Below are 25,330 nucleotides of genomic sequence, written 5' to 3' on the forward strand. Positions count from 1 at the left end.
AAGACTATATACTGTATACACACTCACACACATTACACTGACACTACACTTGTCATATAATGGCTGCCGTTTTACGGGCTCCTAACCAACTGTGCTATTTTGTTTTTTTCCCTCACATTGTTTATAACTCATTTTGTACATAAAGTTTCTGCTACTGTCTCTTATAACCGAAAAGAGCTTCTGGATATCAGAACAGCGATTACTCACCTCGAACTGGACAAAGATGTTTTATTTTTTATGATTCCGACGCGAAGGATATACTGCTTCCCGAAGACCAGGCCGAAATCACCGTCATTCGCGTGAAGAAAAGACGGAGATAAAGGGGGCGAAGACCAGGCCGAAATCACCACTACCATCAGTTCTATTGGCCAACGTGCAACAGTGAAGAGGTGCCTCCGGGATGCTGGCCTTCTAGGCAGAGTTGCAAAGAAAAAGACATATCTCAGAATGGCCAATGAAAATAAAATATTAAGATGGGCAAAAGAACACAGACACTGGACAGAGGAATTCTGCCTAGAAGGCCAGCATCCCGAAGTCACCACTTCACTGTTGATGTGGAGACTGGTGTTTTGCGGGAAAATTATAAAGTGACCCCAAACTTTTGAATGGTAGTGTATGTTTAGAACTCAGTTATACACTGGTGAGCTCTGCAATGGTTACGAGGCTGCAATAATTTCCTATTTATGTCTGTTGACTTGTCGAGACTGGACTAGAGCCAATCAACGACCTTACCCTCAACTAGCCCTAGTCATGAATCTGACCCCAAAGTTGATGTTTCCCACATTCATTAACCACCATAAATCTGATTAGTCCTGATCTGTCCAGTTTAAATGAAAAGTTTCAGCTTGTACGTGTGATAGTCCTCTTTTTATTAACGATGTGATTCCGTAGACAAAGGCAACTGAATAGACTTCAGCTTCACACTGACATCACAAGTGGTTCATGAGATTACATGCATTAAGCTGCTTTAGCTGCAGGAATAGAAACATTAAGAAGTGGAGCCGTCTTAGGTACACGGGTCATGTGGCGTCTTTGTGAAAGATATGCCCTATATGACTAACGCTCTTCAACTTGACAGACTATTCTATAAGGAAAAAAAATATCCCCTTTCTGGACGTATTTATTCAGGGGTAAGTTAGTGCATTTACTTGGTTGTTCATTCAGGGGTAAGTTAGTGCATTTACTTGGTTGTTCATTGCATCGGAGTCTCTGAGATATAGGTTGTGTATGCCAGGAATGCATATAGCTCACCTGAGAATGTAACGGAAGGCATTGAAAATGGTCACAGAGAATAAAATGGAGTGTATTGGGAATCTGGGATTCTAGAGGAAATGTGTTTCTTACCATTAAAATGAATAACTGATTCAATAAAGCATGCTAAATGTTACCGTGTATAAGGGTTGGGGTCAATTGCAATTTAATTTGAAATTCCAATTCAATTATTGAATTCACTTATTAGTTGGAAAATGTACATTGAATTAAATTAGAATTTCACAAATCTTCAAGTTATGGAATTGAAATTGAATTGGAATTGCAAAAACATCAAATCTTTGGAATTTAATTTAATTGGAATTCAAATTTTCTACATTTCACAGTTAATGAAATTAGTGCACATAGTATCAAAAATGTATTGTAGGATGTGTTTTTAATCATATCACTATATTTTAATTAACCTGTATCACTATATTTTCAGTATAGCTAGGCTGTCTGAAGTGACATGATCAGCCTGAAAGGCTGAAGGAAGTGAATTTGAATTTGTGGAATTGTTGGGGATAATTTCAATATTTGGAATTGACCTAACATTGGAATTCAGAAGAATTAACTTATATCTGAATTCAAAGACTGACCTGGAATTGAATTCAATGTAATTTACAGGGAGATAGAATTGAATTAGAATTGAATTTGTGGAATTGACCCCAATTCCAAGTCTTTTGGAAATAGTGATAATATATATTTCCAGGTAAGTATGAAATGTGCATATGGGTGGTGAAGACTATCTGCTCTTTCCTGGTGTTGGGTAATTCTACTCAATGGATTACATTTAATTAAATTCTTGTTTAATCTGAAAATGAGTCAATATTTTATATGCATTTTTGGCTGTATCACGATCGACATTACATCCTTATCTAATGCTGACATTACACGAGGTGAGATGACAAGACATTACATTACATTCATGTCAAGCAGTTTGGCCTAAATGAAGCCAATTTATCTTAAAACATTTTTTATAAATGTATGGTACATCAATTATTTGCATCAATTGTGATGCTTTTTAAAATTCTGGGCTCCTTCAGTGGTTGAATAAATCTGTCATTTTGGACCTGAGCATAATCAGGCAGATAGGTATCTATTTCCTGTGCCAGCACGAGAGAGTGGACATTAAGCCTCAATGTAAGATGACAGTAGGATTTCACACCAACTATCACATATAGGGGCGGCAGGGTAGCCTAGTGGTTAGAGCGTTGGACTAGTAACTGAAAGGTTGCAAGTTCGAATCCCCGAGCTGACAAGGTACAAATCTGTCGTTCTGCCCCTGAACAGGCAGTTCCTAGGCCGTCATTGAAAATAAGAATTTGTTCTTAACTGAATTGCCTAGTAAAATAAAAAAAAATATGCAAGATGATCACATCAGAAAACTATTTTCTGTCCGTTTCCTACTGCTTTATAATAATCTATTGGTGTAGAAATTTTCGGACTACCATTTGATCAATAACAGTGCCAACGCTACAGTTGCTGTAGATGTGCCACTGTTTTTTGAGAGACAATTCTAATCAAACACTCAGAGATTGGTATGTTGCATGCATCAAAATCAATATTTTGGTTTTGATTTGCAATCTTAACCAAACACCTAGCGAGCTTGCCAATCTGTTCAGATCTTTGTTTTGCATAATGGCTAAGGTGTGGCTTGACAGCCACTGGATCTAGGTTGGACTTAAATGTATATTTTATATAGCCCTTATATTTAGCCTTACACTTAAGTGTTTTTACCATTTTATTTTCAGAACAACCTTAAAAAATAAGGTCAGCCAAAGCAAAGATGTGATAGAAAGGCATTTATACGGAAATTGATTGCTCAGTGGGAAATTAATAACCAACTAGTCAGTAACAACTGTGTGGAGTTCGGTGATTTGTGACAGCAACTACGTGAGCTTATTACAGTATTATAGACATTATATCCTAGGGATTCTATGATCTTCTATGTGTAGAAAACCCCCTGACCTTCTAACGACACTTGTGTAGCTTGTGAGCTTCATAGAGCAAAACATATTACATGTGCCATTCGGACTCCACGGACGATTTTGTAATTGTCTGTTGCAGTGTACGGGAAATTGGAGGCTGAGGCCTAGGGAAGAATGAGTCGTCGTGGGAGCAGGAGGAGGAACAGTCGGAGGAGGAAGAGCCCCGCCAGCAGTAAACGTGAGTGGAGGTTATTGGGGCGGATGCTTTAGAGGAATGGGGTTAATCCTGTCATGGCTGGCTGAGTCACGCCCAGCCCATGCACCCACACCTTCACTATTAAGCCTGCCACACTGTTTGGCCAATCGGAGCAGGTGAGGATTACTGTGGTCTTGTCTATGTAACCACAGCTAATGGACAAGAGCCAAGAGGCTCCATCTTGGAATGAATCCCACACATTGTGAAAAGGTACCATTTTGTCAAATTGAGCTTGAGAGAAATGCTTCACAGAAAAGGGTCAGTAGTGTATGTGAGGATGGCTCAGCAGCCACGAGGCCTATAAAGCTTTACACCAAATGCAAGAGTTCAAAAATATTCAACCACAATCCTCACTACAATGTATTAATCAATTCAATCTCAGGGTACATAGAAGGGATCAACCTTTTAGATACATTTTGAGAGATTTAGTTCCTCAGTCTCATAAGTTGTCTATGGCATTGTGGCCGTACAGTGGTCTTAATAGTTGCTGTTGTAGTTTTTGATGTAGGCTAAATGTTAAGGTGTATTCATTTTTTGTCTTCCTTACAGAAAGTGCCTCTCAATGCGTTTTTCAAAAACAAAACAAAAGTAACAGCGTGGTTTGCCAGGATGATATCACTGAGAAAGGAGAAATTCAATCATTACGCAAAGAAAATATTTTGTCAGACTCTGATGAAGAGGGAAAATACAGTGAGATTCCAAGCAAAGAGAAAAAAGTCAGGCGAGACAGTCAAGGGGAGTCCTCTCGAAACAAAAGGTCCCCTAGCATCGCAAAGCAAGAGAACATAGACAGGGGGGTGAAATTCACAACTTTGGTAACCATTGACAATTTGCAACCGTCATCTTCAAAAATCATCTTTCAGCACTCTCGTATTGGCTCGAACATGAAGTTTGAAATTCAAGAAATTCTACACTCCGATAACTCAGGGATCAAGACAGTATATGTGTTCGAAAGTCAACAGGGGGCTACCGGAGAGCCTTGTGTCCAGAGTCAACGTGAGAAGAGACTCGGTCCAAATAATGATTTAATTCAGCAGTCATGGACTCTAAACCCAAATGTAAACATCACAGTCCACAGTCAAAACAGGAAGCACAACTACGAATTTAGCATTCCAGAAAGCAGCAAGGATGCAGAGTTCACAGAAAGACATAGCATTGCCTCAAGGTGTTGTGGGGAATTGGCCTGCCGCAAAAGCTGCTGTGATGATCAATTTGCTTTTCACCGTTCGCCCAGCAACAATGACACCGACTTCACATTGGCAGGTGGGTCCTCCAGCCCACCCCCTTTGTCTGACTTCTGGAAAAGCACAGATGCACTGTATGACATTCCCCCACCATGTGAGTTTTCCGACCATAAATATGAATCCCTGGCAGACCTTACCGAAGACATAGCTTCCTGTCAGATTGGAGCTTGTTGTACTATGGACAAGCAGCAATGGGTATTCAGTCCACCACCCTCCATGAGGCACCATAAAGACTCTGGTTGCCCCTACTCACTTGATGGTGAAGACAGTGCCCATTTGGCATCTTTCTTCGACAGCGTATCGGAATCAGACAACTATGAACCCATGTTCATGAGACCACCATTGTCAGTGAACAGGTCCAGTTACACCAAAGACTTCATCCAAAACCACGAGATGAAGACCCAGATGCGTAACAATAGCATAGCTACCGTAGAATGCAAAACCTGCTTGTCGTCCAGTTATCTACAAAAGCCGACGAAGAGGCGGCGGACTTTCCCCGGGGTGAAAGAAGAACCAAGTCAAATGCAGGAGGGCCTACCTTCGTGGGAGGGAAGAGAGTCTTTTTCGTCTGGCACCATCTCCTCTTATATTATGGAGTCCCTTCCGCTTCAAGCAGAGAGACTAAGCAGACTGACAGCAGACCACCAGGAAGATGAGAGGCTTTGTCCCTTTAGTGCATTGAGACGTAAATCCTCCCAAAGCAGCTACAGTTACAGACCCAGCTCCAGCAATGCAAACAGCTACCTCGAGCCACAGCAACAACTGATCAATCCGTCATATGCATCTACGTCCGAGGAGACTGTAGAGGAGGTCTTCCAGTTACCAGAGCCAAGGCACCTACCATGTGAAGAATCCAGAGGACCCGACCTGGACTTTGGAGGGAATGCATTGGCGGACATGGCTTTCGGAGTGGAGCAGATCGAGGTGGCAGAGAGCGGCTTTTATGAAGACATGGGGGAAGTGGAGGACCACAGCCTAGATCCCACGATGGAGGAGCTCACTCAGAGGGACCTGCTCATTCAGGTCTTCCCTCCCTCCCTTTCCAAACTGTCATCCCAAGAGAATTCAGTTCCCAATCTTCAATCCATGAGGCGAAGAGGATCAGTCATGGCCATAACAACAGGGAGCACTGAGCAAAGGGTCTTGCAGAGTGTCTCCAAACTAGCAGAGAGCGCAGCACTGAATAGTCCCCACTGGGACACCTCCAACGTAATCCCAGAGGCACGGTCTGTGTTCCCCATACTGAACATGGAGATGGACTCAGGAATCACAGGTAAAGCTACAGAGGAAGTTAGACTAACACCGAAAAGGTCTCAAACTGTAAGAGCTAGCATCTCCAGCCCTACTCTTTCACAGATCGAGGAGGGGAAAGAACCTCCTCCAAAATACCAGATTGTAGAGGATTCAGGCATGGAAATTGCAGAGGCACCCAGTCCAGATCATGAATCTCAAGACCAAGAGACAGAAAGCAATTGGAAGCCCAGTCTATATCAGACAGATTCTACAGCGGAAAAACAAAGTGTGTCCAAATGTGAGTTGTACCAATCTCAGGTTTTTCACTAATCATAGCCTAAGACATTGATTCCAAATCCCCACTTGTCCCAGAGGGACCACCAGATTCAATCATTTGGTTTAGATGATATAAGGGGGTCAGAAAGTGTTCTCATATGGGTATCCTTTATTTATTTTCTGAAGCCTCCTTAGAGGTCAAGGACAACGGCCCCGAGCACTGGGCTAAGAGACGGAATCTCTTCAAGGACAGCAAGCAATGGAGCTCTATAGGAGGAAGCTCCCTAACCAGCAGCATCAATGAGGAGTCAGGTAGGCACCCTAATGTCCCCTAATCTAGAACCAGTCACAGCTTTCATTTGTTGGTCTATAACCAGCCACAACACAGATATTGAGTGGTATGCCTTTATTGCTATGACCAGACATAACAAGGCAATCAGAACTGTGTGAACAGGAGATGGAATATGATATAAGTCGTATTTTAGGTGTGTCAGCGATACCAGAGGTTTTCACAAGTCATTGTAAACCTATTGTAGGTATTGCAGAAACGGGAAGGCAACGGTATCTCCCATAAATAAGCACAACTACGTTTTTTACCTCATGTTCTTTTTTTTATTTAAAAAAAGCTTATGTGTTTTGACTTTCGTCAACAGGTGCAATCTGGTAAAAAAAATACAACAATTCCACCTACTTTACAATTTGTTGTTTTTCAGATTGCACCTGCTGACGGAAGGCCTACGTTCCCACAAAGAACGGTGCCCAACACCCCTCCCCCCCACAAAAAAAGCAAGCTTTGACGAAGTCGAAAGTCGAAATGCGCCCACTTTTTAAAAATAAAACAGAACTCTGTGAAGTAAACATGTTGTTGTGGTTGTGGTTATTTATGTCAGATGCTATCACTTTGACTTTTCTGGAATACTGGAACCAATGATGTATAAGTCATTAACAGAAAACTTGTTTCGGGAAAACTAGTAATGTCATGTCATGTCATGCCATTCTATGTGTGCTTATGTCACTGTGTAGGAATTTCAGAAGACAGTCGTTCTGTTGACATGGCAACAAGGGACCTTGGAGATAAGGGTTTCTACACAGAAACCTTCCACTGTGCCTCATGGATTTACAGTGGAGACGAAGTCAGTCCGACTGCTGGGCCAGTTCCTCCTGGTCTCCAACCTCGAACTGTCACAAGTAGGATTCCTTTCTACATGTCTTACATCACGGTGTTGGGACCTTCTCCAACAAAGTCAGTCAATTCAGAGATTGAAAATCAGTTAACAAATTCAAATCTTCTTTAAGAAAATAATCAACGTGCCAGAGTTTGGCGTAGCGTTCTAAGCTCCCAACTCTGGCCGATGTATATCACATGGCGACCGAGGTTTGAGCCCTGTGTCGGCCACCCTATGTCTATGGCCATACTATTTGTCTCCCTCTCTACCTTTCCCGCTGTACTGTCAAGAAAATGTTACTAAAATATCTAAGGAGGTCCTGTAAAACAAATACTACTACTACCACTACTGATGTTACTTCTACATGTACTTTCTAGTCATTTAGCAGACACTCTTATCCAGAGCGACTTGCAATAGTGAGTGCATACATTTTCATATTTTTACCACTACTACTACTACTACTACTACTCCTACTACTACTCCTACTACTACTACTACCACTACTACTACTACCACTACTACTACTACCACTACTACTACTACTACTACTACTACTACTACTACTACTACTCCTCCTACTACTACTACTACTACTACTACTACTACTACTCCTACCACTACTACTACTACTACTATTACTATTACTACTACTACTACTACTCCTACTATTACTACTACTACTACTACTACTACTACTACTACTACTACTACTACTACTACTACTACTACTACTACTACTACTACTACTACTACTACTACTACTACTACTACTACTACTACTACTACTACTACTACTACTACTACTACTACTACTACTACTACTACTACTACTACTACTACTACTACTACTACTACCACTACTACTACTACTACTACTACTACTACTACTACTACCACTACTACTACTACTACTCCTACCACTACTACTACTACTACTATTACTATTACTACTACTACTACTCCTACTATTACTACTACTACTACTACTACTACTACTATTACTACTATTACTACTACTACTACTACTAATAATAAATAATAATATATGCCATTTAGCAGACGCTTTTATCCAAAGCGACTTACAGTCATGTGTGCATATACTACTACTACTATTACTACTACTACTACTACCCTACTACTACTCCTACCACTACCTACTACTACTACTACTACTACTACTACTACTACTACTACTACTACTACTACTACTACTACTACTACTACCACTACTACTACTACTACTACCACTACTACTACTACTACTACTCCTACCACTACTACTCCTACCACTACTACTACTCCTACCACCACCAATGTTCTTAATGTTATCAACCATTTAATAGAACTCTTGAAGGTGAAAACATAGATGGACCATTCTTACTTAATTGGTTCTTCTCTCTGCAGTTCGTGAGAGGACGGTCAAGATTTGGAAAGGAATGGGAGAGTACCCCTGGGGGTTCAGAATACAGTTTTCCAAACCTATTGTGGTCACAGAGGTCGACACAAGTAAGTCCATTTGCGTACTAGTAAATGCACAGCAAAGGTTACTCAGACAATATTTTCAATTGTTTTGTTTGCTTGATAAAGATGCAGTTTGATCAACAAAGAATTTGCTATCCTTTTAAAAGAGACTGATTAGTATATTTTTCATTTTAAGGCGGACATTTTGTGTCACTGCAGCAATTTGCCAAGCCGTTTTATGTTTTTGACAGATATTATCACTGCTGCAAGTGTCCATTGGCTGTATCTAACAAACCACACTGCTAGCTCAGCTGTAAGCCAAGCTCCTCCCTTCTGGTTTCAGATGGAGCAGCCGAGGAGGCGGGGCTATTGGTGGGAGATTTCGTCATGGCCGTCAATGGGATCGATGTCACCAGTATCCCCCACTCTGAGGCAGCTGACCTGGCAAGACAAGGTAAGAATAAAATAGGCCAACATGTTAACTGCTAGATCATGGTACTGCACAAGTATGTAGTTAGAATTAGCTATAAAGGATAATGCACCACAGGAGGTTGGTGGTACATTAATTTGGGAGGACAGGCTCATGGTAATGGCTGGAGCGGAATCTCTGGAATGGTATGAAATACATCAAACACATGGTTTCCATGTGTTTGATGCCATTCCATTCGCTCCGTTCCAGACATTATTATGAGCCGTCCCTCCCCTCAGCAGCCTCCTGTGGAGTGCCCATCAGGTACCTATTCACAAGCCAAAACTGACTTAAAGGACATCATGTCCTGACAAATATTTTGCTATCATGTTTAGTTTTTTTAGTATGTGATTGAGAATGGGGTCCCCTTATTATTTGTTATTTGATAGGCCCAGACCTCCTGACTATGACCATTGGCTCAGACATCGGTCGAGGCCCCAACACCCCCAGACCTACCTGCCGAGGCTACCTCCATAAACGCACCCAGTCTGGCCTGATCAAGGGTTGGAGAAGGAGGTGGTTCGTGCTCAGACATGACTGCTGTCTGTACTACTACAGGCATAAAAAGGTGAGCACAGCATCCTGGTAACTCGTCACGTGTCTTTAGAGAAACAAGCCTCCTGTGTTTTGGATCTAAAGGGGACATTTCAAAATCAAAGTTTGTCAGACATTTTGCATACCTCATAATTGCTCTTCAGTCAAGCTGTTTTATTTTCCACACTATGTATTGTGTAAATGCCCCTGTAGGACAACATTACTTATGAGGTGAACTATCCCTACTTTATTCCACAACAATATTCTCCCAGAAGTTTCATTTAGAAAAGATGAATTGGGCCTGGAAATCGATTAACAGGAAGTCACGTATGATATTAGTTTTCTTTGAAGGGCCTACAGTAACTATGACATGTGTGGATTGTGGTATTCTCTTTAAGTGGATGAAAGAGTGTCCAGATAAACATGGCTTAACAGTCATACACATGGCACCACTCCTTCACTCAAAAAGTCATCCTCAAGACACCACTCCTTCACTCAATTAGTCATCCTCAAGACAGGATTCTAGCAGCCGTATTTAGCACTAACTGAAGTTTATTTAGTGCTGTATCCAGGTAGCCGGAAAGTAGAGCATTGCAGTAGTCTAACCGAGAAGTAACAAAAGCATGGATTAATTTTTCTGCATCATTTTTGGACAGAAAGTTTCTGATTTTTGCAATGTTAAGTAGATGGAAAAAAGCTGTCCTTGAAACAGTCTTGATATGTTCGTCAAAAGAGAGATCGGGGTCCAAAGTAACGTCGAGGTCCTTCACAGTTTTATTTGAGACGACTGTACAACCATTAAGATTAATTGATCAGATTCAACAGAAGATCTCTTTGTTTCTCGGGACCTAGAACAAGCGTCTCTGTTTTGTCCGAGTTTAAATGTAGAACGTTTGCAGCCATCCACTTCCTTATGTCTGAAACACAGGCTTCAACTGAGGGCAATTTTGGGGCTTCACCATGTTTCATTGAAATGTACAGCTGTGTGTCGTCCGCATAGCAGTGAAAGTTAACATTATGTTTTCAAATGACATCCCCAAGAGGTAAAACATATAGTGAAAACAATAGTCGTCCTAAAACGGAACCTTGAGGAACACCGGAATTTACAGTTGATTTGTTAGAGGACAAACCATTCACAGAGACAAACTGATATCTTTCCGACAGATAAGATCTAAACCAGGCCAGAACTTGTGCGTGTAGACCAATTTGGGTTTCCAATCTCTCCAAAAGAATGTGGTGATCGATGGTATCAAAAGCAGCACTAAGGTCTAGGAGCACGAGGACAGATGCAAAGCCTCGGTCTGATGCCATTGAAAGGTAATTTACCACCTTCACAAGTGCAGTCTCAGCGCTATGATGGGGTCTAAAACCAGACTAAAGCATTTCGTATACATTGTTTGTCTTCAGGAAGGCAGTGCGTTGCTGCGCAACAGCTTTTTCTAAAAATTTTGAAAGGAATGGAAGATTCGATATAGGCCGATAGTTTTTTATATTTTCTGGGCCAGGGTTTGGTTTTTCAAGAGAGGCTTTTATTACTGCCACTTTTAGTGAGTTTGGTACACATCCGGTGGATAGAGAGACATTTATTATGTTCAACATAGGAGGGCCAAGCACAGGAAGCAGCTTTTTCAGTAGTTTAGTTGGAATAGGGTCCAGTATGCAGCTTGAAGGTTTAGAGGCCATGATTATTTTCATCATTGTATCAAGAGATATAGAACTAAAACACTTGAGTGTCTCTCTTGATCCTTGGTTCTGGCAGAGTTGTGCAGACTCAGGACAACTGAGCTTTGAGGGAATATTCAGATTTAAAGAGGAGTCCGTAATTTGCTTTCTAATAATCATGATCTTTTCCTCGAAGTGGTTTGTGAATTTATTACTGCTGAAGTGAAAGCCATCCTCTCTTGGGGAATGCTGCTTTTTAGTTAGCTTTGCGACAGTATCAAAAATACATTTCGGATTGTTCTTATTTTCCTCAATTAAGTTGGAAAAATAAGATGATCGAGCAGCAGTAAGGGCTCTTCGATACTGCACGGTACTGTCTTTCCAAGCTCGTCGGAGGACTTCCAGTTTGGTGTGGCGCCATTTCCGTTCCAATTTTCTGGAAGCTTGCTTCAGTGCTCGGGTATTTTCTGTAAACCAGGGAGCTAGTTTCTTATGAGAAATGTTTTTAGTTTTTAGGGGTGCAACTGCATCTAGGGTATTGCGCAAGGTTAAATTGAGTTCCTGAGTTAGGTGGTTAACGGATTTTTGTCCTCTGATGTCCTTGGGTAGACAGAGGGAGTTGTTTGTGAATTTATAGCATGACTTTTGATGCTCCTTGGTTGGGGTCTGAGCAGATTATTTGTTGCAATTGCAAACGTAATAAAATGGTGGTCCGATAGTCCAGGATTATGAGGAAAAACATTAAGATCCACAACATTTATTCCATGGGACAAAACTAGGTCCAGAGTATGACTGTGACAGTGAGTAGGTCCAGAGACATTTTTTTTTTGTAAATTGAAATTTGCTATTGTGAATGTTAGCAACACCTCCGCCTTTGCGGGATGCACGGGGGAAATGGTCCACAACAAAACACCACTCCTTCACTCAATTAGCCATCCTCAAGATACCACTCCTTCATTTTAATAGTCATCCTCAAGACACCACTCCTTCACTCAATTAGTCATCCTCAAGACATCACTCCTTCACTCTAACAGTCATCCTCAAGACACCACTCCTTCACTTTAATAGTCATCCTCAATACACCACTCCTTCACTCTAACAGTCATCCTCAAGACACCACTCCTTCACTTTAATAGTCATCCTCAAGATACCACTCCTTCACTTTAATAGTCATCCTCAAGACACCACTCCTTCACTCAATTAGTCATCCTCAAGATACCACTCCTTCACTTTAATAGTCATCCTCAAGAAACCACTCCTTCACTCTAACAGTCATCCTCAAGACACCACTCCTTCACTTTAATAGTCATCCTCAAGACACCACTCCTTCACTCTAACAGTCATCCTCAAGACACCACTCCTTCACTTTAATAGTCATCCTCAAGACACCACTCCTTCACTCTAACAGTCATCCTCAAGACACCACTCCTTCACTCTAACAGTCATCCTCAAGACACCACTCCTTCACTTTAATAGTCATCCTCAAGATACCACTCCTTCACTTTAATAGTCATCCTCAAGACACCACTCCTTCACTCAATTAGTCATCCTCAAGATACCACTCCTTCACTTTAATAGTCATCCTCAAGAAACCACTCCTTCACTCTAACAGTCATCCTCAAGACACCACTCCTTCACTTTAATAGTCATCCTCAAGACACCACTCCTTCACTCTAACAGTCATCCTCAAGACACCACTCCTTCACTCTAATAGTCATCCTCAAGACACCACTCCTTCACTCTAACAGTCATCCTCAAGACACCACTCCTTCACTTTAATAGTCATCCTCAAGACACCACTCCTTCACTCTAACAGTCATCCTCAAGACACCACTCCTTCACTCTAACAGTCAAGACACCAACTATTCACTTACAATCTCCACTGACAGCCAGTGTATTTCTGTTGCAGGATGAGGGGAGGAAGCGAGCTCTGTCATCTTTTAAGCTAGAGGGAGCAGATGTTGGAGGGGACCCCTCCCTGGGGAAACCCTTTGTGTTCAAGTGCTGCCCCCTGTCTGCCAACCGAGTGTACTACTTCTCCGCTACATCCAACCTGGAGATGAAAAGGTATCGATAGAGTAGTAGTCCTTGCATAGTGTTTATTGCGTTTTTATGTCGTTTTGTGTATGACCAGACTAATTTCAGATAGAAATGCACGTTATAGATCTATCATTCATGCTCATTAAAATAAAGTATGATAAAGTGCTAGATCTATTCTTTGTGCCGTATTTCTACGCTTCTTCTCCCTTCCTTTTTTGGTTTATTTTTTACATCAGTTACAACAGCTAAAAATAAAATATTTGGGGTTATTTAAAATATTTTTCACAGTGGTTTAGATGGTACCATGATTCTCTATGGCTATGCTATACATTGCTTATAGTCACAAACTGAAATCAGAGTTGAGACATTTTAGAATTTTAGAAACCAGGAAGTAGCAGAGCACTAAAGTGTGCATACAACGCCAATAACAAGTTATTTATTTGAAATAATTATCTGTGTTATTGCTCACCTGCTGTTTTTCATTCATTTAGGTGGTTGGATGTCATGGACAGAGCTGTTCATCCTGTAACACAGGTAAGGGTTGTTGTCAAACACGGAAAACATGTCGAATTTATATCCAGTTATTCTTACAAGCTAATCTAAAATAAAATATACAATCTTTCTTGAAATTCTGTCTCGCTACAATACACTATTACTCATGCATATTTTTAACTGTGGAGGATATAATCAAAGGTGGTTTTTGGGGAGAATGATTCAAATAAATCAGGCATGTTGTTGTCCATGCTGAGACTATAGCCTATAGAACTAATCCCTGCCCTGACCTCTCATGTGGCAGAATCACGTGTGGGTGGATGTGACTCGCCACAACGCCAGCCTCCCCCCACTGGCCGTGAAGAACCCAGAATGTCTGGGCCTGCTTCACCAGATAGACCGGAATAACAAGGACACGTGGGTGCAGCACTACTGTACACTGAAGGACGGCTGTCTCTACTTCTACGCAGGCATCCGCTCAACTCACGCTCTGGGTATGTTGTGATGGCATGCCTCACCTTGATCGTTTATTTGTTTTTATTTAAGTAGGCAAGTCAGTTAAACATTTTTTTTGTTATTTTCAATGACGGCCTAGGAACAGTGAACTGCCTTGTTCGGGGGTAGAACAACAGATTTTTAACTTAGCTCGGGGATTCAATCTTGCAACCTTTGGTTACTAGTCCAACGCTCTAACCACTAGGCTACCTGCCGCCAAAATGTTGACACTGGGTTGACTGCGTTGTCCATTTAGGAAAATTGATTAGGAGTTATTGATGTTAAATATAAATTATAAATGTATGATTATATGATAAATAGATATGTCAGTGGATATGTCAATGAATGGAAATCAATGTCAGAGATCATAATTAGTGTGGTCTTTTTTGTTGTCAATAACTTATTAGCGAGGTTTTGTTTTTTAACCCATTACATTACATTATTTGCACTCCTTGGAGAAGCCTCCTCTGCTAAATACTGTAATATACAGTATCTGACTGCCTCTAGAAGCCTCCTCTGCTAAATACTGTAATATACAGTATCTGACTGCCTCCAGAAGCCTCCTCTGCTAAATACTGTAATATACAGTATCTGACTGCCTCTAGAAGCCTCCTCTGCTAAATAATGTAATATACAGTATCTGACTGCCTCTAGAAGCCTCCTCTGCTAAATACTGTAATATACAGTATCTGACTGCCTCCAGAAGCCTCCTCTGCTAAATACTGTAATATACAGTATCTGACTGCCTCTAGAAGCCTCCTCTGCTAAATACTGTAATATACAGTATTTGACTGCTTCTAGAAGCCTCCTCTGCTAAATACTGTAATATACAGTATCTGACTGCCTCTAGAAGCCTCCTCTGCTAAATACTGTAATATACAGTATCTGACTGCCTCCAGAAGCCTCCTCTGCTAAATACTGTAATAAATATATGACTCCCTCCAGGGGGGATCTACTTACATGGGTACACTGTGAGGGAACAGTCCTTGGGATCCAAGAAATCCACCATTGAACTGAAACCCCCTTCGGAAGAGTTCAAAACCTTCTATCTCTGTGCTGAAAACCCCATGGAAAACAAACGGTGAGATGTTCACACATTTTACACATGTTGGCACATTTTAAGTAAGCGTTTCACTGTACTGTTTACACCTGTTCCCACTGGGCACAGACAACATTTCAATGTCAAATCAAATCAAATGTATTTATATAGCCCTTCGTACATCAGCTGATATCTCAAAGTGCTGTACAGAAACACAGCCTAAAACCCCAAACAGCAAACAATGCAGGTGTAGAAGCACGTCCAGTTTTGATTTACATTTGGTTGATTTGTCAACTAATGTGAATTCAACGTGAAATCAACTAAAAAAGCTCACCATGTCATGTTCTGTTGAGGACTTTTTGCAAATCCAAACAAGTTTCCACTTTGATTCAACGCTTTTTGTTGTTGAAAATGCTTGGAAACAATGTTGATTTAACCCGTTGTTGCCCAGTGGGTTGTATTCTGTGCACGTGACAATTCAACTTTTGACACATTTTACACAGAGTAGACTCTCATTGCATTGACTTAGGAAGGAATAAAGGCACAGCTTTTTACCATGACATAATACTGTATGCTTGGTAATACCTTTGCGATAAATAATCAATTCTGAAGTTCATGTTCACAGATGGATCTTGTCTATAAAAGCATCCGCAAAAAAATGGCTACCATACCATCAGGCCGTTCAGGACTACATGAATCGACCACCAGAGGAGACCAGAATGTGAGCTCGATGGATAATTCCTCGCATCGCAACCAACCTTTACTGTTCTAGCTTCTGGTTTGGTTTAACCAAAAGCATGTTAAAGGATCACTTTAATCAAAAACTTGTTATGATGCTAAACATATCATCATCATCACAGTTTTTACTCTGTACTGAAAACTTTACTACTGACATGCACAATGGAATTTTGGGGAGATTGTATTAACAGTGAACTTGTGATCAAAATACTAAAATAGTTTTGGAGTGACCTATCCCTTTAATATTGGTTATGTTTGATGTTCCCTTGAAGGATTCCATGTAAAGCTGAAAATTGAATGGGAATTTAAGTATTTCAATGCGGTTTAACTTCAGGTCGCTTTACTCTACCCTGAGTGTCAGTCTGTTTACATTATCATGCAAGACGACAAACACACAGATCTGGGACCAGTCTTACCCTTGTTGGACGACCAGCTGTTCAAGGCATTTACAGTATGTTCACTTCAGAAAAATGATTACCGGCACTTTGGGAAAACTACTCTTTAACTAACAGTGTACTTTGAAGATGTCCATAGTCTTTATTTTTTTTTAATTGGGGGGGAAATATTTGTTATTTTAAATAGACCATGGAGTATTGTAGAGTATGTTGGAAAAGAAGATAGAAAGTTTTTCACAGATCAATTCACATTTTGAAATAATTGAATTGTAGAATTCATCTGCTGCTATGCTTATTCAACAATTTCTCCAGATTCTCACTGAACAGTCTGCAAGTATTTGGGAATTGAATGAGTTTCTGGCATTATGCATTTTATACGCATTTGTAAACATATGATATGGATGGAGTTGTCTGGAGGATTTTGAATTGTTGCTATGGGCTTGTTGTCTGTTTTGATACTGTTAGCTTCCTTAGTGATACAGCACTGCACCATTTCAGAGATGATGATGTTGGCTGAATAATAAATACATAATAAATGACATGACAGTTTGACTATAATAAGACAATTCTATCATCTATCATTGCTACACAACACCAACGACAAATAAAACATGAACTTGTTTTATTTTTTGGGTAAGCATGTTAAGCTGTTTCCTGATTTGACATGAAGTAATATTATACATTATATATGATTATACATTTGACACAAAAAAAATTGATTATTAGTGATTTACTCTGTATTATAAACTGGGTGGTTCGACCCCTGAATGGTGATTGGCTGAAAGCCGTGGTATACCACAGGTATGACAAAACATTTATTTTTACTGCTCTAATTATGTCGGTAACCAGTTTATAACAGCAATAAGGCACCTCGGGGGTTTGTGGTATATGGCCAATATACCAAGACTAAGGGCTGTATCCAGTCACTCAGCGTTGCGTCGTGTGTAAGAACAGCCTTTAGCCGTGGTATATTGGCCATATACCACACCCCCTAGGCCCTTATTGCTTAAATCTAAAATGTATCAATATGTGAAAGTTTACTAGTTAAAGCTGCAGATGCTGATGGATAGTACAGAATGGATCCATCCCATTAGTTAAGTCTGCTTCAGAATGGTTTGAGAAGTGTTCAGCTGCTCCAGTATGGTCTTAGACCCCGCAGCCAGCCACGTAGGACCTCAGGTCCTGATTCTGACAGTGAAGGCGCCAAGCCACCCTAAAATGTACACACACCATCATGTTGGTATTTGATATATAGACATTACATATCAGATATAAGACAACAGAACATAATGTGGAATTGAAGGATGATAGAAGACTTGGAAACAGTTTACATTACGTAGGCATTAATTCAGGGTAATTTTAAGGGAATATTTAAGTTAGATAATTACCATGTACAGGCAGTTCTTACCATTTAAATTCTTCTAAAAGGTGAGAGCTAATTTGTTACAGGTTATCCCATTTATACATAGCCTTGTAGAGTGATATTGTGCTACAGGTAACATAAAGTATGGCTAATTATTTTGTCACTGAAATGTTTTTGTAACATAGTACTTTCAGGGAAACCTGCCACCTTACCATGCCCCGATTCCGTTCGGGTCCAACACCACACGCTTGGCACAACGGATCGCCACTGTGAGGTCATCAGTTAGCAGCTCTGTCAGAAGTAAGAGGAAGGGAAACCTTTAGTCATAGTACCGTACGGGAAACAGGAGGAACCAAAAGCTTAGAAAAACAACAACAACAACAGCAGCAGATTACTGTACAATGAAACAATGCAGGGACGTTGGTTTGGGGTTTAGGATAGAGAAGTAGGCCTACCGGGAGCCCCAGTGTCTGTTTATTCTCATTTTGACTGTATTCAAATGTAACATCCGAATTATGTAAGATCAACATTATAGTACCTTCAGAAAGTATTAATACCCCTTGACCTTTTACACATTTTGTTGTGTTTTTTTGTTGTGTGATTTAAGACACACATTTTGTTGTTTGATTTAAGTCAAAACTGTAACTATGTCACTCAGGAAAATGAGTCTTCTTGGTAAGCAACTCCGGTGTATGTTTGGCCGACTGAAAGGTATATTTGTCTCCCAGTGTTACGTATACGCTGGGAGTCGGAAAGCAGGTGCAGAAGGTGAGTTTAATACGGAACAGATACAAAAGAACAAACATGGGAAGCGTACTGAACGTGAGAGACAATCAATAACACCTAAGGACTGATGAACACAGAGGCTAAATAAAGGGGAAGTAATCAGGGATGTGATTAGGATTTTCCTTCAGGCTTTTTCCTGTGTTTAGCTCTTTTCTGTTTCTTTTTATCCTAAAAAACTCCCTAGTCCTTGCCAATGACAAGCATACCCATAACATGATGCTGCCATCTCCATGCTTGAAAATATGAAGAGTGGTACTCAGTGATGTGTTGTGTTGGATTTCCCCCAAACATAACGCTTTGTATTCAGGGCATAAAGTGAATTATTTTCCACATTGTAGTATTACTTTAGTGCCTTATTGCAAACAGGATGCAGCATGTTTTAGAATATTTGTATTCTGTACAGACTTCCTTCTTTTCATTCTGTCATTTAGGTTAGTATTGTGGAGCAACTACAATGTTGTTGATTCATCCTCAGTTTTCACAGCCATTAAACTCTGTAACTTATTAAAGTCACCATTGGACTCACTGAGCGATTTCCTTCCTCTCCGGCAACTGAGTTAGGAAGGAGGCTTGTATCTTTGTAGTGAATGGGTGTATTGATACACAATCCAACTTATAATTAATAACTTCCCCATGTTCAAAGGGATAATCCATGTCTGATTTTTATTTATTTTTAACCATCTACCAATAGATGCCCTTCTTTGGAGGCATTGGAAAACCTTCCTGGTGTTTGTGGTTGAATCTGTGTTTGAAATTCGCTGGTCAACTGAAGGACCTTACAGATAATTGTATGTGTGGGGGTACAGAGATGAGGTAGTTATTCAAAAATCATGTTAAACACAATTAATGCACACAGCTTATGTACCTTGTTAAGCACATTTGCACTCCAGAATTTGTAAAAATGTCTTAAAACATAACTACACTTTGACATTATGGGGTATTGTGTGTGTAGGCCAGTGACACTAAATCTCTATTTAATCCATTTAAATTTCAGGCTGTAACACAACGAAATAAGTGGAATAAGTCAAGGGGTACACTGCCAATAGCCCTCAACCCGGCACATTTCTTGTCAAAAGTAATTATCTATGTATGCGATGCCATTCGGTAGACAGGCTACTCACGGTTGCAGCGGATACCACAGACGTTCTTAGCCCCCGGGGTACGTCCGTCGTCACACCAGTAGCGGCTGTTGATCTGGAAGATGCCATAGTCGGTGGAGCCGTCGGTGTTGCGGTTGGTGGCCTGGGTATTGTAGCTCGACTCCCATTTCGACAGACAGACCCCTTAGAGGACATATAGTCACGCGGTGGATTATCCTCAGTGTAAGGTTAGCTATGGTAAGATATTTTTTGGAGCTCAGAAACATACAACCATATGCACACACACACATCCTCAAAGACCACGATCAAGTATATTATCACTCACAGTTGGGCAGGCTGTTTCCAGCGTAGCCATCCATTCCGGATGCCTTCAGCGCTCTGGCCAGCTCACATCTGTCATACACCTTAGCACTGGCCACAGCCACAAGCAGGAGAACAACAACAGCTCTCATTCTGAACAGACAGACAGCTAGTTCTAATGGTTTGGATGAAAAGAAGTCTCTAAAAGTGTGACCAAGTCAACTTCAGCTTTCCTTATAAAGGCTCAGAATGAAAGCGACATTGATATCGCACTATTTACACAATAGAAATGTGCCAATAGCTTCTGCAAAAAATAGTGGTTGTGAAACTGAGGGTTTTCCCATTTAACCTTTTGTTAGGCAGATTTTATTTGCTTATGATTTAGATACAGTAGATACAGTAGTGGGTATTATGCATAGTAGATGCATAGTGGGTATTTTTTAAGACAAAGGCATTCACTGTTTAAAAATTGCATATTGAGTATCATCATTATGCCCAGTAGATTAGATTTAAGGTACTGTATTTTTCAATATCATCATTATGCCCAATATATCAAATCAAATCAACTTTTATTGGTAGCATACACTGATTTGCAGATGTTATCGCAGGTTCAGTGAAATGCTTGTGTTTCTAGCTCCAACAGTGCAGTAATACCTAGCAATACAAAATATTGAAAAAACAATACACACATAATCCAGAAAAACCATACATTCTGAAATATCAGAATGAGCAATGTCAGAGACCGGAATAGAAATATATGTACACATAATGGCAGGTAGTCTAGAGGTTATGAGTGTTGGGCCAGTAACTGAAAGGTCGCTGGTTCGATTCCCTGAGCCGACTTGGTAAAAGTCAAGGTGCTCTTGAGCAAGGCACTTAACTCTAATTGCTCTGGATAAGAGCATCTGTTAAATACAGTATATGAATAGAAAAGGCGTGTACAGCAGTAGTTATATAGGAAAAGCCATGATTAGAATACAGTAAATACACCAAAAAAACACAATGTAAATTTGATTAATGTAACCAGTGTTCATTGATTGTTTTGCTCTATAACCTGTTAGTTCACGTGCCTTGCAGACTAGTAAACAACTACTGATTTAGAACCACCGAGATTTACTGCAGGTCACAAAACAAACAGGAGTTGCCTCAACTATTCCAGCACCATTTCAACATCATCAAATCACCTCTGCTTAGTATAATACAGTGACAACAAAAAAGTACCAAAAGCAATTTAGTCCAATCAACATATGCTAAATATGATGTGGAAGTTCATGGTTTTGATTTCTGCTTGTCTCTGTGTGTTTGTGGAAGTAGAAAATAAATGCCATCCTCCTTTCTTTCATGTTGACAAAACAGTCTATGACTCTGTCATACAGTGCACGCTTTTATTTTTTTGTTGCCCTAGGCTACCTGGGTAAAATGCTTGCTCGCTAGCCTAACTTCCTTTCATGGGCAACGTTAGCTAGTTAACAGTAGCCTTCTACATCTGGCTACATATTGAACTTCCATCCTCTCAGTCCAGAGACACAATGTATTTTATGGTTGGATCAAAATCGCCTTTATAATCTCCAGTAAGGAGAATAAAGAAAAATCACAATTTCTCCACCTATCTCCATTTATGGCTAATATAGGAAGGGGACTTTTTGCTATCTAGCTTGCTACCAGAGGACAACAACACAACAAGATGCAACAATTCAAGCTGTTTCTGTCGATGACATATTTCTCTGTGATAGGAGTGAAGCCAAATCGAAACTGGCTTCCCTTTTGGAACATGCTGACTTCCCTACGACATTCTAGCTTCTGTGTTATCTGAGAAAATGGGCATGTTACTTTCGCCCTGTGTTACTTTCGTGCGACAAAGCTCTTAAAAGAAAATGAGGAAAAAAACAGAGAATGGACTTTACCTACCGTGCATTCGGAAAGTATTCAGACCCCTTGACCTTCTCAAAATGTTGCTACATTACAACTTTGTTCTAAAATGGATTAAATAAAATTTTCCCTCATACATATACACACAATACCCCATAATGACAAAGCAAACACAGGGTTTTAGAAATGTTTGCAAATGTATTAAAAATTTAAAAAAACTTAAATAATTATTTACATAAGTATTCAGACCCTTTGCTATGACACTCAAAATTGAGCTCAGGTGCATCCTGTTTCCATTGATCATCATTGATCTCCACAACTTGATTGGAGTCCACTTGTGGTAAATTCAGTTGATTGGATATGATTTAGAGGTCCTCTGTGAAGATGGGAGAATCTTCCAAAAGGACAACCATCTCTGCAGCACTCCACCAATCAGGCCTTTATGGTAGATTGGCAAGACGGAAGCCGCTCCTCAGTAAAAGGCACATGACAACACGCTTGGAGTTTGCCAAAAGGCACCTAAAGACTCAGATCATGAGAAACAAGATTCTCTGGTCTGATGAAACCAATATTGAACTCTCTGGCCTGAATTCCAAGCGTCACGTCTGGAGGAAACCTGACACCATCCCTATGGTGAAGCATGGTGGTGGCTTCATCATGCTGTGGGTATGTTTTTCAGTGGCAGGGACTGGGAGACTAGCCAGGATAGAGGGAAAGATGGACGGAGCAAAGCACAGAGAGATCCTTGATGATAACCTGCTCCAGAGCGCTCAGGACCTCAGACTGGGGGGAAGGTTCACCTTCCAACAGGACAACGTCCCTAAGCACACAGCCAAGACAATGCAGGAGTGGCTTCGGGACAAGTCTCTGAATATCTTTGAGTGGCCCAGCCGGAGCCCGGACTTGAACCTGATCGACCATCTCTGTAGAGACCTGAAAATAGCTGTGCAGAGACACTCCCCATCCAACCTGACAGAGCTTGAGAGGATCTGCAGAGAAGAATTGGAAAAACTCCCCAAATACAGGTGTGCCAAGCTTGCAGCGTCATACCCAAGAAGACTTGAGGCTGTAATCGCTGCCAAAGGTGCTTCAACAAAGTATTGAGTAACGGGTCTGAATACTTATGCAAATGTCATATTTGACTTTTGTATTTTTTTATAGATTTGCACACAAAAACTAAGTTTTTGCTTTGTCATTAAGGGGTACTGTGTGTAGATTGATGAGGGGGAAAAAACTATTGACTCCATTTTAGAATTAAAAAAAAAAAATTAAATGTAACTTTTATTTAACTAGGCAAATCAGTTATTCGAAGTAGGGTGTCTGTAGTTACGCCGCTAGCACTGAGACACAGTGCCTTAGACCGCTGCGCCACTCGGGAGCCCAGAATAAGGCTGCAACATAACAAAATGTGGAAAAAGTCAAGGGGTCTGAATACTTTCTGAATGCACTGTGGAATTTATCCTATTGTTATTACCAATAAAAACTCCACTTTGTCCATGACAGCCAACATAACACACCCCTTCTTACATGTGTCTCTTGGGTCAATCCTCTCCAGGTGAACTGATATCCCGTCAATATAGACAAGTTATCGTTACTCGTTGTGTATGTTTATTGTTATTTATTATTACTTTTATTATTACCCGTTATTAGCAAGCATGTGACGAATAGAATATGATTTGATTTTGGAAAGTGTGGTGACAACCTGACCCCGGTGCAGCTCTCTAATGCTGATTAATTCAGAGAAAAAAACAAATTGTCCATGCCCCCAAGACGATGATCTTGGACCAGTTTTGCATTTTCCCTACTAATGATTAAGTTTAGGATTGGTGCACCCCTTCAATCTTACTTTAGTGGACCCTTCTTCATCGGATTAAAAAGGAACAACAGTGAAAAGTGATAAAGTTAGAGACAGACAACACTTTTTCACTAATACAGGTGTTACATACCAAACGGCACCCTTTTCCATACGTAGTGCACTACTTTTGACCAGAGGCCTATGGGTCCTTGACAAAAGTGTGCAATATTTAGGGAATAGGGTGCCATTTCGGACGCAGCTTGAGGCACAAGTTTGTCTTTGAGGAGGAACACCTTGTTGAGCTCGCTCATAAGACCTTGTACAACTATCCCATTATGGGATTAATTGCTAATCAGGGGTGCGTTCAGTTCGCTTGAACGTTTGAAGAACAGTTTGTACTGAACGACACGTTTTCTCAAAACATTCTTGAACAGACCGAGATAAGTTTGCTCCGTTCAGTGGGTATGCTGGGGAGTGGCTTGAAGCAACAAGTGACATATTTAATTAACATTTTTTAAATTATATATTTATTTATTATTATTATTATATTATATATATATTATATATATAATATATACGTATATTATATATTCTTATTATTATATTATTATTATTATTTATATTATTATACATTTAAATATTTAATTATATTTTAATATTTAAACCTCGCCTCATTTTTCAACTGGTCGTTCAGTACAGCACCGACTACACTCAATTTAACATTCTATTACGTTTTTCTGTACTGAACGCAGCCCAGGTGATTTTCTGGGGTAAAGTACCACTGGCCAGAAATCAGTGATTTCAAATAGTATTTGAACCCAGGTCTGCTGGACACATAGTTCTCCATTCAACACATGACAGTAAAGAGCACCATCTCATGACTATACACTTCTGGTCTTTCTCAACACTGTAATTCACCAAGCACCAAAATTGTGACATTTTTGGAAAGATCACCTTCTTCTTTTCTTCCAGACATGCAAAACAACAGCTAGACAGGGTATTGGTCCAGACAGTACATTTACACTGAGTGTACAAAATATTAAGAACACCTTTCTAATATTGAGTTGCACCTCATTTTGCCCTCAGAACAGTCTCAATTCCCCCGGGGCATGGACTCCAGAAGGTGTCAAAAGCGTTCCACAGGGATGCTGGCCCATGTTGACTCCAATGCTTCCCACAGTTGTGTCAAGTTGGCTGGATGTTCTTTGGGTGGTGGACCATTCTTGATACACATGTGAAACTGTTGGAAGCGTGGAAAAACCCAGCAGCGTTGCAGTTCTGGACACAAACGCCTGGCACCTACTACCATACCCCGTTCAAAGGCACTTAAATATTTTGTCTTGCCCATTCACCCTCTGAATGGTACACATACAAAATCCACGTCTCGGTTGTCTCAAGGCTTAAAACTCCTTCTTTAACCTGTCCCCTCCCCTTCATC

General features: G+C 40.5%; 2 protein-coding genes across 2 annotated transcripts; one reads left to right on the forward strand and one right to left on the reverse strand.

Annotated features, from left to right (window-relative positions):
• Positions 1-951: 951 nt before the first annotated feature.
• On the forward strand, positions 952-17,218 carry pdzph1 (PDZ and pleckstrin homology domains 1). The gene is made up of 13 exons (XM_035775406.2): positions 952-1,130; positions 3,319-3,417; positions 3,985-6,210; positions 6,375-6,500; positions 7,212-7,376; positions 8,759-8,860; positions 9,159-9,269; positions 9,674-9,852; positions 13,390-13,547; positions 14,012-14,054; positions 14,317-14,506; positions 15,453-15,588; positions 16,172-17,218. The coding sequence occupies exons 2-13, from the start codon at positions 3,354-3,356 to the stop codon at positions 16,269-16,271; spliced, it is 3,600 nt and encodes a 1,199-aa protein (XP_035631299.1). The 5' UTR covers positions 952-1,130; positions 3,319-3,353; the 3' UTR covers positions 16,272-17,218.
• A 66-nt stretch (positions 17,219-17,284) lies between these two features.
• Positions 17,285-20,472, reverse strand: lyz (lysozyme). Its single transcript, XM_035775407.2, has 4 exons — positions 20,254-20,472; positions 19,950-20,111; positions 18,255-18,333; positions 17,285-17,892 (listed from the first exon to the last, which is right to left on the reverse strand). The coding sequence occupies exons 1-4, from the start codon at positions 20,378-20,380 to the stop codon at positions 17,826-17,828; spliced, it is 435 nt and encodes a 144-aa protein (XP_035631300.1). The 5' UTR covers positions 20,381-20,472; the 3' UTR covers positions 17,285-17,825.
• Positions 20,473-25,330: the final 4,858 nt, after the last annotated feature.

Source organism: Oncorhynchus keta, chromosome 9, assembly GCF_023373465.1.
Source record: "Oncorhynchus keta strain PuntledgeMale-10-30-2019 chromosome 9, Oket_V2, whole genome shotgun sequence".
NCBI classification, from domain to species: domain Eukaryota; kingdom Metazoa; phylum Chordata; class Actinopteri; order Salmoniformes; family Salmonidae; genus Oncorhynchus; species Oncorhynchus keta.

Excerpts from the sequence above, each read along its gene's own strand:
- lyz (XM_035775407.2), bottom strand. The coding sequence starts at position 20,380 with ATGAGAGCTGTTGTTGTTCTCCTGCTTGTGGCTGTGGCCAGTGCTAAG. Across the intron at positions 18,334-19,949 it reads CTGTGGTATCCGCTGCAACC|AGCTGCTAACTGATGACCTC; the intron begins GTGAGTAGCCTG and ends TACTTCTGACAG. Across the intron at positions 17,893-18,254 it reads CCGAACGGAATCGGGGCATG|GGTGGCTTGGCGCCTTCACT; the intron begins GTAAGGTGGCAG and ends TGTACATTTTAG.
- pdzph1 (XM_035775406.2), top strand. The coding sequence starts at position 3,354 with ATGAGTCGTCGTGGGAGCAGGAGGAGGAACAGTCGGAGGAGGAAGAGC. Across the intron at positions 3,418-3,984 it reads GAGCCCCGCCAGCAGTAAAC|AAAGTGCCTCTCAATGCGTT; the intron begins GTGAGTGGAGGT and ends TCTTCCTTACAG. Across the intron at positions 9,853-13,389 it reads ACTACTACAGGCATAAAAAG|GATGAGGGGAGGAAGCGAGC; the intron begins GTGAGCACAGCA and ends TTTCTGTTGCAG.